Raw genomic sequence first — 15,006 nt, 5'->3', positions numbered from 1 at the left:
ACACACAGGAAAGCTCGCCTGACTCACCTGAAAGGGATTTGGAAAGGGGCAAAGAGAAATTTGATAAGTAAACTGGAAAGTGGTTCTGACAGCCATGTCAGTTTCAATGCAGCCAGTCGTCCCGCACACAAGGTGTGCGCTGCTGTTGGAAAAAAGAAAAGAAATCGTCTCATGAAGAAAACATGTTCACCCTCGCTCAAATGTCAGGGCAAATCTGTTTTCGATTGGCTGTTGCTTTGACTTCCAAATGTAAACCTGATTTATCTCCCTCTTTTTGTTTTTCAGCCCTGCAAGGCCCTTTCGATTCCCCAAAAGGTAAGACCTGCCAAAAAGGTTTTTCGTCTGTTGATGTTCTGGATTGCAAAAGCTCTGTCCTCCTCCTCCTCCTCCTCCTCCTCTCTCTCTGTTTCTCTCTCATCCATCCATCACTTCTCCTGCGGAGCTGTCATTCCTCAGTAGTGAGTCATCAGTTATCGATGGCAGTCCTGAGTCTCTCTCAGTACCTGGCCTCTGTTAACCAGCACTTTGAATCCTCTCGTCTCTCTGTTACTCATGGCTCTGCAGTAACCTCTGCTCTCTCAGCCTCATCCAGGGGCCAGTTTGAGGAGGGATTAAGGGTTTGCTTGGCTTTTAGAGAGGTTTGGGTGGTAACATCACCAGTGTGGTGAGTGTTGCATAGAGATGGAGACTCTCACAGTACACAACAAAACCTGAGCCAGCTACTGCTTATCATGCAAAAGCCTCATGTAAAGAAAACATGCATTATACATTATATCTTATATTTCACATTTCCTTCCCACCTTACATTGTGATCATTTTGGATAAATTGATCCTAAATTGATTTCCCTTTTTCTCATCTCTTTGAAATACCTAATTGACCGAATGATAATCTCATGTGCCATCTGGCTCTCATTGGCTACTCCTCACTTGCTAAGTGAGAGGGAATCTGCAAAATCCAGATGGTTCGCAGTGGTTTAGTAAAGTCAGGCAATAGATAAGCATAAATGTTCTCATGAGTATCTTGCATTTATAGTTTTACTTTGTCTATGTTCAGTACTGACCAATTTATCATGGGTATTTGTCTGGTGTCACACTTTACAGTTTTAGTCATCAATATTCACTAACTATCTTAAGATTGAAGCATTCAACTGGATCAAACTTGCTTTATAATTGAAGTTGATAGGGTGATTAAGCCGTACTTGTGATACTAGATCATTATTCTCAATCTCAGAAACTTTGATTAAGATGTTAATACAGGTTTTGTTTTGTAATTGACATGTTCACTAACCTAACGGACCCTTCCTTGTCCCTAGCTATGCCGAGCTGATAGCTGATTGGCCGGTGGTGGTGCTGGGCGTGTGCACGGTGCTCATTGTGGTGTGCGCCCTGGTGGGCGTCCTGGTGCCTGACCTGCCTGATTTCTCTGACCCGTTACTGGTGAGTACAGTCATCTTAATGGTTCGATGTCATTATCCCTCCCATAACATAAAGCATCCAGCTGCCAACCTTTCCTCTTCCCAGATCAGAAACACTGAGGGTGTTTTGTGCTCTGTGGAATGAGCCAGGAGAACCAAACAGTTTCAGTCAAGAGCTTGTCATATTTTGCACCCGTTCTACTGATCAAATGCATATTCAAAACTTTAGAAACTGAAAAGTTTTATTATTCTGAGTTTCTCTGGGTCTACTAGTTGTAAAGAACAATGTCAGTTCCATTTGGTTTTCCTTTGTAATACTGAGTAGGTGTGGTACTGTTTATGTGGTAAGAGTAATGACGACTTCCCAGCATGCTTTGAAAGTGGGCCAATAAAGCCAATAAAGTGGATTTTATAGTGCACTGTAGTCTTTTGTATTGGTACAGTGCAATTTATTCTATTATTCACGAGTAAACACATTAAACAGCAACACAGTAAACTTTCAAATTGGATAGCTAGTGTATTAAGACTAAGATAGTCAACTTGCAGCACTTGGACCAAAACTTTCTATCAACAGTTACTTCCCTCCACAAACATCAAAATAACTTGTTTTCTCTTATTGTCCCTCTTTCTTCCCACAAGGGTTTCGAGCCGCGGGGAACAGCCATTGGCCAGAGACTGGTCACATGGAACAATATGGTGAAGAACACCGGCTACAAAGCCACACTGGCCAACTACCCCTTCAAATATGCTGATGAGCAGGCCAAAAAGTAATTACACGCACACGCGCGCACACACACACACACACACACACACACACACACACACACACACAAGCCCGACATGCTAGTTTCTTACAATGTTTTCGAAAGCAGTACAGACCCAGGAAGACGTTCTTGGGAACTCTAGAAAATTCTGGAAAATTATTTTGATAATTTGAAGAGTTTTGTCCCAAAATGAGATATCCACAATTTTGATAACTTGACACCTATTCTGACTAAATGATTGACAACATGAAAATCAAAGTAAGTGGTCAAGTAGCAGGTTACTAGGTTGAGTTTTTTTCTATTTCATTCTACAAATGTCTTTGACAGCTAAAGAATTCAGCTAGCTGGCGAAAACAGAAAAGCAAATTTCATGCCTTGCTATAAAGAATCTGTCTATGTGAAATTAACCTGTGTCTTGTCAGAAGAGAAGAACTATGTAGTGACTGGAAACCCTCGATGCAGGATGGTGGGGGTGTCTGTGGGGGGGTGGGGGGGGGGGTGAGTGGACTGGCCTTGGAGACGGAGGTAGTGATGAGAGGGAAGGGGGAGAGATGGAGGGAGGGAAGGATACTGCTGACAGACATACTGAAAAGTCTCAATCCCCTCCTGAAAGAGGAGGGGAAAGAAGTGGAGATCTATCCATCCACAGGGTCATCCTCCGTCTCCTGTCATTAGAAGAGTCTGTTCAATAATCAAGAGCAGGTCTTTGCATGTTTCTGTCTGTATGTCGTTTTGGCTACGTTCACACCACAGGCCTTCATATCTGTGTTTTTTTTGGATGACTGTGGTAGGATGTAATCCATATCGATACCAATATGAACTGACAGATGAACTGATGTCGAAAAGAAACATGTGCAGAGTAACCATAACAAAAGACAAAGCATCCATTTTTGTACCTATGCTTCATCTGTTTCAAAACACATTTTATGGTATGTGCCTTCGAGTTTTGACTGAATTGAGCCGTCTCCCCAAATTCCAATCAAGTCAGTTATTTGGCTTTCTGTCCATCGTTGTGTCTCGTCCTCTATGCTAACAGCGGCTTAGCCAAACTGTCCTCGGCGCCAAAATTATGACAGTTATCTCAGGTGAATGGCGTAAGATTTGTTTACCGTCATGACAACGCTAACAAATTCTGATTGGAGCATTCAAATACAAGTCACATGCCTTGGGATATGATTTTGTGTCCCATATTCATGTGGTCCAGATCGTAATTGAAGACTTAGGACTCCATGCAACTTTTTGCTGTTCACACTGATTAGAAAACATCAGATCTGTGTCACATGCGAGGGGAATAAACAATCTCTCGAACTTTCAGCTGCAGTGTGAACGTAGCCTTTGTCTTTCTGTCTGCGTCTCTCTTTCTGTCTCCCGCTGTGTATCCGTGGTTGTCAGGCTGCTCCGTTCACACTGCAAGCCTTAGTGCTCAATTCGGATTTATTGCTCAGATCCGATTTTTTTTGGTTTGGCTGTTCACATTATTTTTTAAATGTGGCCAATATCAGATTCCAGTGTGAACTGGTCACGGTCCTGAACTGACCCGCATGTGCAAAAGAACAATAACAAAGACATCACACGCAGCACGCTGTCGTACGGAAGTAAACATGGAGGCTACTGAAGTCAGTGTTTATGGTTTCATTTATAAATTGATGTGCAGTGGAAGCCAGCGAATTCGTGAGCAAATGATAACGAGGATGAGGAGAAAGAGAGCCAAATTTTTAATTATGGCTTTTTGTGGAGCAATGGCTGCTACTTCTCTACGGAGGTGTGGTGTGTGTGGATGCGGAGTCGGAGCCAGGAGTGGTGAATCGTGACCTGAATGGCTTCACTGAAACAGATTTCATCCAAAATTTCACCCAAGATACTTATGAGGTCTAACACCTCATTGTCCCTCCACTGACTCCCTCCATCGCAGCTGTCTTCCATGTTTGTATTCACCGAGCGACTCCCGCCAGAGCAGAATTGTGACGAATGTCGATGTCGAATTCCAATATGACTGTTCAGACTGAGGTCGCATTGCAAAAAATCAGACCTGTATCTGATTTAGGACCACATATGAAAGTGGCCCAAATCAGAATTGAAAAGATCAGATTCCATGTGATTTGTGCTGTTCACACTGTTATGAAAAAAACAGATCTGAGTCACATATGAGCAAAAAAAAAATCAGATTTGGGCCACTTTTGCCTGCAGTCTGAACGTAGCCTTTGTCTGTCACTCTGTCTCGCTGCACGTGTCTGTCTGCAGATGTAATTGTGTGCTTATGTGCGTAATGTGTATGAGAGGCCTCTGCTGCGGCTCTCCCTGGCTGTCAGCAAGCTTCCCTGCCTCATCCCCTCTGTCTGTCAACCCCTCAGTCTCTCTCTCTGACAGCCACCTGATTACTCTGTCTTCCTGTTTCTAGGAGAGGATGTGGCCCCTAAAACACACACACACACACACACACAGAGAGAAGACCTGTCTGCACCATAATCCTCCCTCGCTCACACACACTGGCATATATACACTACACTACGCATAAGACCTGGCTGCACCATAATCCTTGCAGACGAACACATACACACACACACACACACACACACACAATACATATACATACTTTACACACACTGCGGAGACTTGTCTGCACGCCCTCCCTCAGGCCCCCTGCTCAATCAGAGCCACTATTATGATTATTACAATAATGATAACAGTATGATAGTGGTGAGTCATTCTGCTGATTGGGGTGCAGCAATTACTGCTGCTTTGTCGCCACTGAGCTTCAGATCTGCTTCCTTCGTTTTGTGTCTGCTGAAGTCTGTTCTCTCAGCCTCAGACACAGGAATGTCTCTGTTCACCACTTGGTGATTTATGAGATCATACAACATGGAGCTTAGACATTAGGGGTTTGTATTGATTGAAACAGCAATGGTCCCTTTTCCTCCTCAAGGGGGAATTTTCATCTCAACTCTTTTTTTCTTTTACAAATCATTGACGTGACTCAACAAACTTAGAAAGTGCTGTAAAAAACAAAAAACAAAACAATAAAACATGCGAACTGCATTAACATCCATAGCTCATTAAAGACTGAGCAAAGTCCAGACACCATTCTCGACTTCCAGCAAACAAATTAACATCATAATGAGAGCATAAATAAGTTATCTTTTTTTTTTTTTTTTTTTTACAATGTCCTTGCAATTGTTTATTTTAATGTGCAAATAAACTAAGCTTAACTATTTGTATAATCATAGTTGTCATATTTCAGGTTCATTCAGAATTTCTGCTTTTTTGTTCACTTTGAGTGGAGATTCTTTTTCCATTTCCTGTTTTTATCATTTTTTCCCATCTTTTTTTAATGTTCTCTTGATCCCTTTGTGGCCGATTGAGTAAGACATGCAAATTTGTATTGTAGCGGATACCAATCTTTCTTTATTGTTTTCTAGTCACCAAGAGACTAGGTGGCCTGAGGACCACTTTGACAGAGACAAGCGCCAAGCAGAGTGGGACTTCAGTAAAGAGTTCTTCTGTGATGTGCCAGGTAAAAAAAAAAAAATTTAATTCCAAGATGATGATAACGGTCACCCTTGATAGAAAAATATATTTACAGAAGTTAGAAACACATTTTAGAAGTAGAAGTGCACAAAACATAGGCCAGATGCTGGGTAAAAAAACAATAGATGGCAAGAAGAATAACAAAAGGCTCACTGGAATAAATCATTCCCACTCTCAGCCTCCCCCCTCTCCTGTCACATCTAAGCCAGGTTTCAACATACTGTAGGTGCTGACCCAGTGTTTTCCACAAGCGCCGACTGCAGGCCAGATAGACAGTTACTGACTCCTTTCCAGCTGGATACTTTTAACAGCCATCTTTGTTTTTAATACGGGCAATTCCCCAGAATCTGATTGCTGTATTGATGTTAGGAGCCTGGAAGCACCAGAAAAACATCTCTACCCTTCATTTCACTTGATTTCAGGACTGTGCCAGTGCAGGAGAAATGAGCTTTGCTTTTGTTGTCTTTCGTCCAATCTGTCAGAGCCTTGCATGTGAAAACAAAAGTGACGCTTATCAGCCAGATGCCAGAATTGTCTTTGTCTCATATTTCTAGTAGTAGTTTTATTAATTCAGGAAATATTATATTCCAGCATCAAGTGCAGTAGTCTATTTAGGATGCAATAACAACAAATGTCCAATGACATTAACCCAATTTTATTCTTTATGAAGGTGACAGTTATTCCAGGCTAGTATTCACATCAGCAGAGGGGAAGAACCTGTGGAGTATACAGGCCATCAAATCCATGTGCAATCTGGACAACACAAGGGTAAGTAGGAGGATTTGTTAAGTTTAAGTTTCTTAAATACTCACATGGCAGCTGACAAGTTCTGAAATACGTGAGCATCACAGTAATATTTAGTTTAAAGGGTATACATCATGAGATAAGAAAAGAAAAAAGTATAAATAGTCAATAACAGCTGGAGATGGCATGGACTTCACTGGCATGATCCTGCATGTCTGACCATAAATGGCGGAAAAGTTATTGCTACTTTAAGCTTGAACACTGTCATCATTTGCAACACAAGCTACCTTCTGCGTACACATTTAAATAAACATCTATTTATAGTAAAAACATTTTCAATTTTCAGATTTTATTTTATTGATGCTCGCTCTCTCTCTCCCTCTCTCTCTCTCTCATGTATATCTGTCTACCAATCCATCATTTATCACCCTCTCTTTCCTTCTGTCTCTATATCTAATCCATCTTCCTTTCTATCCATCATCCATCTTTCTCTTTCTCTCTCTTTCTCTCTGTCTCTGTCTACTCTCTATCCATCTACGTACCTCTCTATTTATCATCCATCTCTCTCTGTCCCTCCCCAGGTGCGTTCCCACCGTGACTACTGGAGCCTTTGCCAGCGCACCAACGATGCCTCCTGCTGCCCCAGCTGGACGCTTGGTAACTACATCGCCGTCCTCACCAACAAGTCCTCCTGCCAGAAGATCACCGAGCGTGACGTATCGCACACCCTAAAGATCCTGCGCTCGTGCGCCAAGTACTACCACAACGGCACGCTGGGGCCCGACTGCTGGGACATGGCCATGCGGCGGAAGGACCAGCTGAAGTGTGCCAACGTGCCCCGGAAGTGCACCAAGTACAACGCCGTCTACCAGATCCTTCACTTCCTGGTGGACAAGGACTTCCTCAGTCCCAAAAACATGGACTACCCTCCGCCCGCGCTCAAGTACAGCATGCTCTTCTCCCCCACGGAGAAAGGCGAGTCCATGATGAACATTTACCTAGACAATTTCGAGAACTGGAACTCCTCAGACGGCATCACCACAGTCACGGGGATAGAGTTTGGCATCAAACACAACTTGTTCCAGGACTACCTCCTCACGGACACGGTGTACCCCGCCATCGCCATAGTGATCGTGCTGTTGGTGATGTGCGTGTACACGCGCTCAGTTTTCATCACTCTAATGACGATAATAGCCATCATCAGCTCGCTCATTGTGTCCTACTTCCTCTACCGCATGGTCTTCAACTTTGAGTTCTTCCCGTTCATGAACCTGACGGCCCTCATCATCCTGGTAGGCATTGGCGCAGACGACGCCTTCGTCCTTTGCGATGTCTGGAACTACACCAAGTTCGATAAGCCGCATGCTGAGTTGTCAGAGACGGTGAGTGTCACCTTGCAGCATGCCGCTCTCTCCATGTTTGTCACCAGCTTCACCACTGCTGCAGCTTTCTATGCCAATTATGTCAGCAACATCACCGCCATACGCTGTTTTGGTGTCTACGCGGGTACCGCCATATTGGTCAACTACATACTGATGGTGACCTGGCTCCCAGCTGTAGTGGTGCTCCATGAACGCTACCTGCCCAATGTTTTCCCCTGCTCCAAGCCTCCACACCAGCAGAGGGGCTACTGCACCAGGACGTTCTGGGCCGGCCTTTGCCAAAAGGCCAACAAATGCCTGTTCACTGTATCTGAGGCATCTAGGATCTTCTTCGAGAAGGTGCTGCCCTGCATCGTCATCAAGCTGCGCTACCTCTGGCTCTTCTGGTTCCTTGCCATCACGGTGGGCGGGGCCTATGTGGTGTGTGTCAACCCCAAGATGAAGCTCCCGTCCCTGGAGCTGGCCGAGTTTCAGGTGTTCCGCGCCTCGCACCCGTTCGAGCGCTACGACGCCGAGTACAAGAAGCTTTTCATGTTCGAGAGGGTTCATCATGGCGAGGACCTCCACATGCCTATCACCATCATCTGGGGGGTGACCCCTGTGGACAACGGGGACCCCCTGAACCCCAAAAATAAGGGCAAGCTGATGCTGGATAGCAACTTCAACATCTCCAGCCCGGCATCTCAGCTGTGGATCCTCAACTTCTGCCAGAAGCTGAGGAACCAGAGCTTTGTCTTCCAGTCGGAGGAGCAGGACTTCACCAGCTGCTTCATTGAGACATTCAAGCAGGTCAGTACTGCTTGAAACTGAAATTTATATACGAAATATTTAAATATGTATTATATCTTTTATGCATTGATGATGTATTTTATATGGAAGGACATCTTACTAGCCCCACCAGAGTGTAAAAATAATTTCACAAATTTACATGCTAGTCTAATGCCTGAAGTCCTTACATAGTTTCTCTCTTAAAATATGCAACAGCATTTGATCAGTGTTACCAGGGACAGTAAACCTTAAACTTATCACATTTTAAACAGTGGATGGAGAACCAGGACTGCGAGGAGGCCTCCGTCTACCCCTGCTGCAGCCAGTCCACCTTCCCCTACAAGCAGGATGTCTTCGAGTTGTGCATCAAGAGAGCCATCATGGAGCTGGACAGGAGTACTAACTACCATCTGGACAGCAAGACCCCCGGGCCTCGATTCGACATTAACGACACCATCAGGGCCATCGTTTTAGAGTTCCAGAGCACCTACCTCTTCACGCTGGCCTACGAGAAGATGTTCCAGTTCTACCGTGAGGTAGGGTCTGCTGTATTTGTCATTTCATGTAATATTGGTCATTTCATGTTGCATGACTGTCTCTGTTGTACAGTATAGACTTGTGTAGGCTACTTACACTTTTACAGTACCACCTGCACATCCTCTCCCTAACTGATTTCACATATTTTGATGGTTTTATCTTATTATTTTTATTTTCCTTCTTGATTTGTTTCTTTGTATCTGCTATCCATGTTTGTACTGTCTGACACTTAAACACAATATTTCCCTGGTACATGTACATATACCTGGCAAAATGACCACATTTATGTCTGCCATTAAGATCTAGCTGCAGAGAGAAATTGCTATTACACACATTTAAATACACATTTAAAAGTCTGAAAAGGACTTATTATATTTTTGCAAATAGGAAGATCTGTTTATTTTCTTCTTTGAATCTTCTGACACTAAATGTGACTAGGAGACCTGTTAAGATACAGTCAGTGTCAGTGGTTCTCAATCCTGGTCCTCAGGAGTCACAACCCTGCTGGGTTTTTTTTTACTTGGTAGTTGATTACATTCAGCTTGTGTACCAGGTCTCATTCAGCCCCTGATGACACCAGGTGAATGTAATAAACTACCAGGTACAGTAGAAAACCAGCAGAGCTCTGGAACTGGTCTATATACATCTTACATATTATACATTTTATGCATTTTATAGATTGTAATGCCAAGTGAGGTCTTTATCATTGCGATTGTAATTCTGTTTCAGGTGGATGCCTGGATCAGTGAGGAGCTGCTCTATGCTCCAGCGGGCCTCAGCCACGGCTGGTTCGTCAGCAACCTGGAGTTTTACGACCTCCAGGACAGTCTGTCAGACGGCACACTGGTTGCCATGGCGCTGTCGGTGGCTGTGGCTTTCAGCGTCATGCTCCTGACCACCTGGAATGTCATCATCAGCCTCTATGCCATCCTGTCGATTGCCGGGACCATCTTTGTCACCGTGGGCTCCCTGGTGCTCCTGGGCTGGGAGCTTAACGTGTTGGAGTCTGTTACTATTTCTGTCGCCGTGGGGCTGTCGGTGGATTTTGCCGTCCACTACGGCGTGGCGTACCGGCTTGCCCCAGAGCCCGACCGCGAGGGGAAGGTGGTTTTCTCCCTCAGCCGCATGGGCTCTGCCATCGCTATGGCAGCGCTGACAACCTTCGTTGCTGGGGCGATGATGATGCCTTCGACTGTGTTGGCGTACACCCAGCTGGGCACGTTCATGATGCTGATCATGTGCGTTAGCTGGGCCTTTGCCACCTTCTTCTTTCAGTGCATGTGTCGCTGCCTGGGACCCCAGGGTACCTGCGGCCAGATCCCCCTGCCCAAAAAGCTCCAGTGCCAGGCCTTCTCTGAGGGCACGGCCACGAGCCCCTCACCCCAAGGCAAGAGCTCTGGCCTGGGCAAGTACCAGCTAGACAGCCGGGGTGGGGAGGTGGAGCATTATGAGTTAGAGCCCCTGGCATCCAGTCATAGAAATGAAGAGAAACCTGCAGAGGAGCGTGAGATGTGTACTCAGCTTTATAATGGAATACCCCCTCACCACCACACCGGCCCTTATTCACACATCCCTTATAAGAGCAAAACTGAGTCTGGGAGAACCGCACCTGAGAATGGACTTGTAGCCACACTGAGCACACCGTCCAGATGCCAGTACTCTCAAAACACTAACTGCACATGTGGGGACCCCACTCCTCCTCATCTGCCCCAGCAGTGGACCCCCCGCCCCTGTGCTCAGCCTCCCCAGGATTCGCCCTCCTGCCCTCCCACCCCTCAGCTGTTCCCCCTCTCAGGAAATCACCCGAGCAAACAAAATGCTGCCCTGTTATCTACAACCCTGGACCCAGTCTACAAGAACATGGAGTGTCGTATGCACTATGTCCAGTATCCCCCAGCTCATTTCCACCACTGTTCCCAGGGCAGAGTAGTGGCCCCCAGGCAAGGACCTGCCCACAGCTGCCATCTCAGGAACTACTGTGTCCACACTGCAAACCTCCAGGGTGGCCTGGCCAGAGAGCAGAGATCCACTACCCCGGCTTCAACCCAAGACTCAGGCCCAGCTCCTGGCCCAATCACTGGCCTAGAATCAACGGGACAAGAGGATAACCATAGGCCTGGAGTGAAACCCTCAAGCCCAGGTGTTAGCCCAAATATCAACACCCCAGCCCAGACACAGCCTCAGACTCAAGCCCCCTCCCCCTCATCCTCCCTGGGCTGCATATTAGCCACGCCACACGCAGCCTCCACACACACAAACCGTCATGAAAGACAGAAGGCAACGGACAGTGACCAATGTTGTGGTGATAATCACACAACTGCCGAAACAACAGCGCAAATGGATGCTTGTTGTAAAATCCCTGGCAACCAGGAGAAGCTCGAAAGTATTCCCGTCACACGGGAGGAAAGTGTCAAAAAGTGCAAGCAGAACTCAAAGAGAGAGAGGGCTTCCTCTGCCTCTCCAAAGAAACTCTTCTGTTTTAACAGGACGCTGAAAGTGAAGTGCAATTCCGTCTCCGAGTTTAACGTGCCAAAAACTGAAGCCAATGTGCCTCCTCTTGCAATAAACACCAATCCCTCATCTGAAAGTTTATGTTGACCACAAATAGAAATTTAAACAGAAACTCAATCCTGAAGGTATAGAGATTGTCCAAAACAGTATGACCTTACCACATATTATGTCTCTGTGCAATCAAACAATTTTTGGGATGTGTGCGTTGACCAAGTGCCTCAATGTGTTTCATGAAACAGCACGGACCCACTAAATATGTTCTGTTTTTACATGGTTTTTTTTTGTACTCACCAGTTAAGATATTCCGTTCACGTGCCAGATCATGTCTTTGATTTTACAGTAAAACACACTGTGTTGTTGAAGCCCTGTTATTATGGGAAAGGAAAGCATTGGTAGCCACGCGAGCCAGACTATTCCCCCAGTCGATCATAGTGAGAAACACATGTGGCCACCTTGTCTGAAATTAGGCTCACTTGCTGTTAGAGATGCAAGGAATAGGCAATGCAGTCTCACAGCAGAATTATGCAGACTTCCAGTGGTTATGGGGCCAGTTATTTAGTTATGTCAGTATAGTCAGCACTTGTTATAGAAGAAGGTGAAGGCATAAGAAGAGCAAACTGATTCCACAGATTTTTGACCAGTATAATGGCAAAATGTCTACACTAGCTACAGTACAAGCTGGTCACTGCTGGATAGCAATCTCAACCAAAAACCAAAATTTAACCGAAATTTAAATCTTTCAACTTGGGAGTGATTTTCATAACAGCTGGCTTAAACATCCACACTGCACACAGATTGGTTTGACTACCAACGCTCTTGGGTGAAATGGTAGAAAGGGATGATGAGACCAGTTGTGTCTCCAACTGTGGTCAACTTGTGGGTGGTGATAGACAGGCTCACAGGACTAACGCATTGTTGAAATGGTCTTTATTCTCAAAGACATCACCCCGAAATTTTGCTAGCTACAATGGTAAATATAGTCTACTTATAAGGCAACCGTTTGCATCGGCAGGAAAACCTACAGTATCTATAATGTCATACTCGATACATTGTGTCAGATGAGATCACAAGTGCATCAACCATAATAAAAATGCGCTACATTTTAAAAGCTGATGAAAATCATTGCTTGACTTTTTTTTGTATTTGTGGGAGCTAGTGTTAAATTTCGCAGTGTGCTGTTATGTTCAAGTTGCCACATGCCTCAGATGAAACATGTACTGTATGATTAAAATGTCTTTTTCTATCACTATTGTCTCGCTGTCTCCTATCGTCTCCTCCTCCCATCTTATACACACACACACACAAACACAAAGAGAACATAAAATAAGATGAGCACTGCACATGGGCCTCTCTGTTCAAAGAAGGGTATAGCTTTAAACATAACAGCGTACACCTGTTTCATTGTCTCATAACTGCTGGCGCCGTCACTGCTAGCTCTGTTACATCTGGCCTTGGGTCATTGCCTGTGATTTGAACTGGGCTGGGTTGGCTGGTCTCTGAGCTCATAGGCTCATATAGGCCTGATTTACACAAGCATACTGATCTGATTTATTACTTTTTCTGATACAGATCGCATCTTCTCCAAGCTACAAGTCAATGCTAAGAAACTCACAGTGTTCCTAGTCAGGTACTGGGAAGTCTGGAAATTTATGGGATTTCCAAACCGTACTGTACAAAAAAAACATTCCTAAAATCCTGCCTTCTCTGTTGTTTGGCTCCCTGGAGCATCTACTGTAGTGAGTGTCATATTTTAGTCATGGTCAGAATCATACAGGACTGTTCTCTGCTTCATACCCATACAGTGTCACTATGCATGGGGTCCCTGACTAGAGCTTTCCTCTGCTTTCCTCCCACAGTCCAAAGACATTCAAGTCAGGTGGACAGGAAACTCTAAATTGCCCGTAGGTATGAGGATGATTGGGAGTGTCTTTCTATCTGTGTTAGCGCTGTGATGTATGCTGGGTGCCAAGGCAGGTAAAGGAAATAAATGTGTGTGTATGTCTTGTGCCTTTCACAATATACACAATCGGGCTCATAATTACACAAATGCATCGACTTAAATGAAATGTCAACTGTGCAGCTCTGAACTTGTACTAAAGCAGACAGCTGTAATTACATGGAGACCATGCTCTCTGGCTCATTGTACTAGGAAATGATTCCAGTTGTCATCGGCGGTGGCATTACTAGCCTGAACAGATGTATACATGTAAGTCCCACTGAGAAACAATAATTTTGTTTTCAAGTAAGGGTTAGGCTACCATTGTATGGACCTAGTACCTCATACAGAAGAGCATTAAAAACATTATTATTGTGCATATTTCCAGTGTGAAATTTGACTTTCTAGGACCGGGGATGTCTTGTTTTTTTCTTTCTATCTATCTATCTATCTATCTATCTATCTATCTATCTATCTATTGCAAGAAAGTTAAAGGAGCACACAACTCACACCTTTCCAGCAACGCCCTGCTTCACATTCATATAAACTCATTCTCACCTGGGAGATTTGGGGGTTAAGTGCCTTGCTCAAAGACTATTCAATGGTGGTTGTTGAGGGAGGAGAGTGTTTCTTGTTCACTCTATCTGAGGATCCTCCTGCTGGGGATTTGAACCAGCAACCTACCAGTCACAAACCTGTTTGTCCAACTTTTAGGCTATCTCCACAAGTCTTGTTATTCTAGCATCATAATAGAAGATAGTGTGTCATGTGACTGTTGGTGCTTGCAATATTTTGGACTAACAGTCACAGGCTTTCCTGCTCTTTCACATAAACAAACAGGCAGCTTGACGAGGTTGAGGATTGTGGCCAGCACTGAAAACTACACATTTCAGAGCTATAACTCAAGACTGTGCCTGGAATCTGATAAGGGCCTGATTGAGTTTGCTGTTACTTCAAAACAGAGATATATGGTTCAGAGAAACGTGACAGAGGGTAGACATAATATCCTCCCAATGTATGTTCTCCTCTCTCCTCTCTTTTATTCTCCCTCCCTCCCTCCTCCTCTCTGCTACTTCTGGACACAAGGCCGCTCAATCTATTCCAACCAAGTGCAGAAAACACCTGTTTCCTCAGAGGTCAGTCGGGAAAAGAAGAAGTAATCCTCTCCGATCGTCTTTCTGCTCCCTGTCTTTCCTACGATGTGGAATGCGAAGGCCGATCGGCTCCAACAGTAACCTAAGATAACATTACACACTGGGTCAGGGCAGTGTTTTGGGACAGGGAATTCATCCTGGGGCAGTGAGCTAAAGTTAGTCCTCTACTGTTGGCTCTTCTTTAGTCTGATTTGGGCTTTAAATCAAAACCGAGTGAGTCGTTACTTCAGAACTCTCACATTTCACTGCATTTCTTTTGATGTGGAATTT

The 15,006-nt window shown here is 44.8% G+C and overlaps 1 protein-coding gene across 1 annotated transcript; it reads left to right on the top strand.

Annotated features, from left to right (window-relative positions):
- Window positions 1-1,317: 1,317 nt before the first annotated feature.
- On the top strand, window positions 1,318-12,867 carry disp1 (dispatched homolog 1 (Drosophila)). Its single transcript, XM_071543817.1, has 7 exons — window positions 1,318-1,437; window positions 2,055-2,182; window positions 5,596-5,690; window positions 6,375-6,472; window positions 7,030-8,619; window positions 8,871-9,134; window positions 9,865-12,867. Exons 2-7 carry the CDS (start codon window positions 2,109-2,111, stop codon window positions 11,731-11,733), a joined length of 3,990 nt encoding a protein of 1,329 aa, XP_071399918.1. The 5' UTR covers window positions 1,318-1,437; window positions 2,055-2,108; the 3' UTR covers window positions 11,734-12,867.
- Window positions 12,868-15,006: the final 2,139 nt, after the last annotated feature.

This window comes from Centroberyx affinis, unplaced genomic scaffold, assembly GCF_046629955.1.
Source record: "Centroberyx affinis isolate AG114_WGS23_722 - 3 ecotype Tasmania unplaced genomic scaffold, CSIRO-AGI_Caff_v1 ptg004379l_1, whole genome shotgun sequence".
Lineage (NCBI taxonomy): Eukaryota > Metazoa > Chordata > Actinopteri > Beryciformes > Berycidae > Centroberyx > Centroberyx affinis.
Note: the sequence above shows the minus strand (reverse complement) of the source record. Positions and strands in the feature narration are given on the sequence as shown.

What these genes read in the sequence shown, in the direction of transcription:
- disp1 (XM_071543817.1), top strand. Translation starts at nt 2,109, where the DNA reads ATGGTGAAGAACACCGGCTACAAAGCCACACTGGCCAACTACCCCTTC. An exon ending in TCATTGAGACATTCAAGCAG is followed by an intron (nt 8,620 to 8,870) that starts GTCAGTACTGCT and finishes CATTTTAAACAG; the next exon opens with TGGATGGAGAACCAGGACTG. An exon ending in TGTTCCAGTTCTACCGTGAG is followed by an intron (nt 9,135 to 9,864) that starts GTAGGGTCTGCT and finishes ATTCTGTTTCAG; the next exon opens with GTGGATGCCTGGATCAGTGA.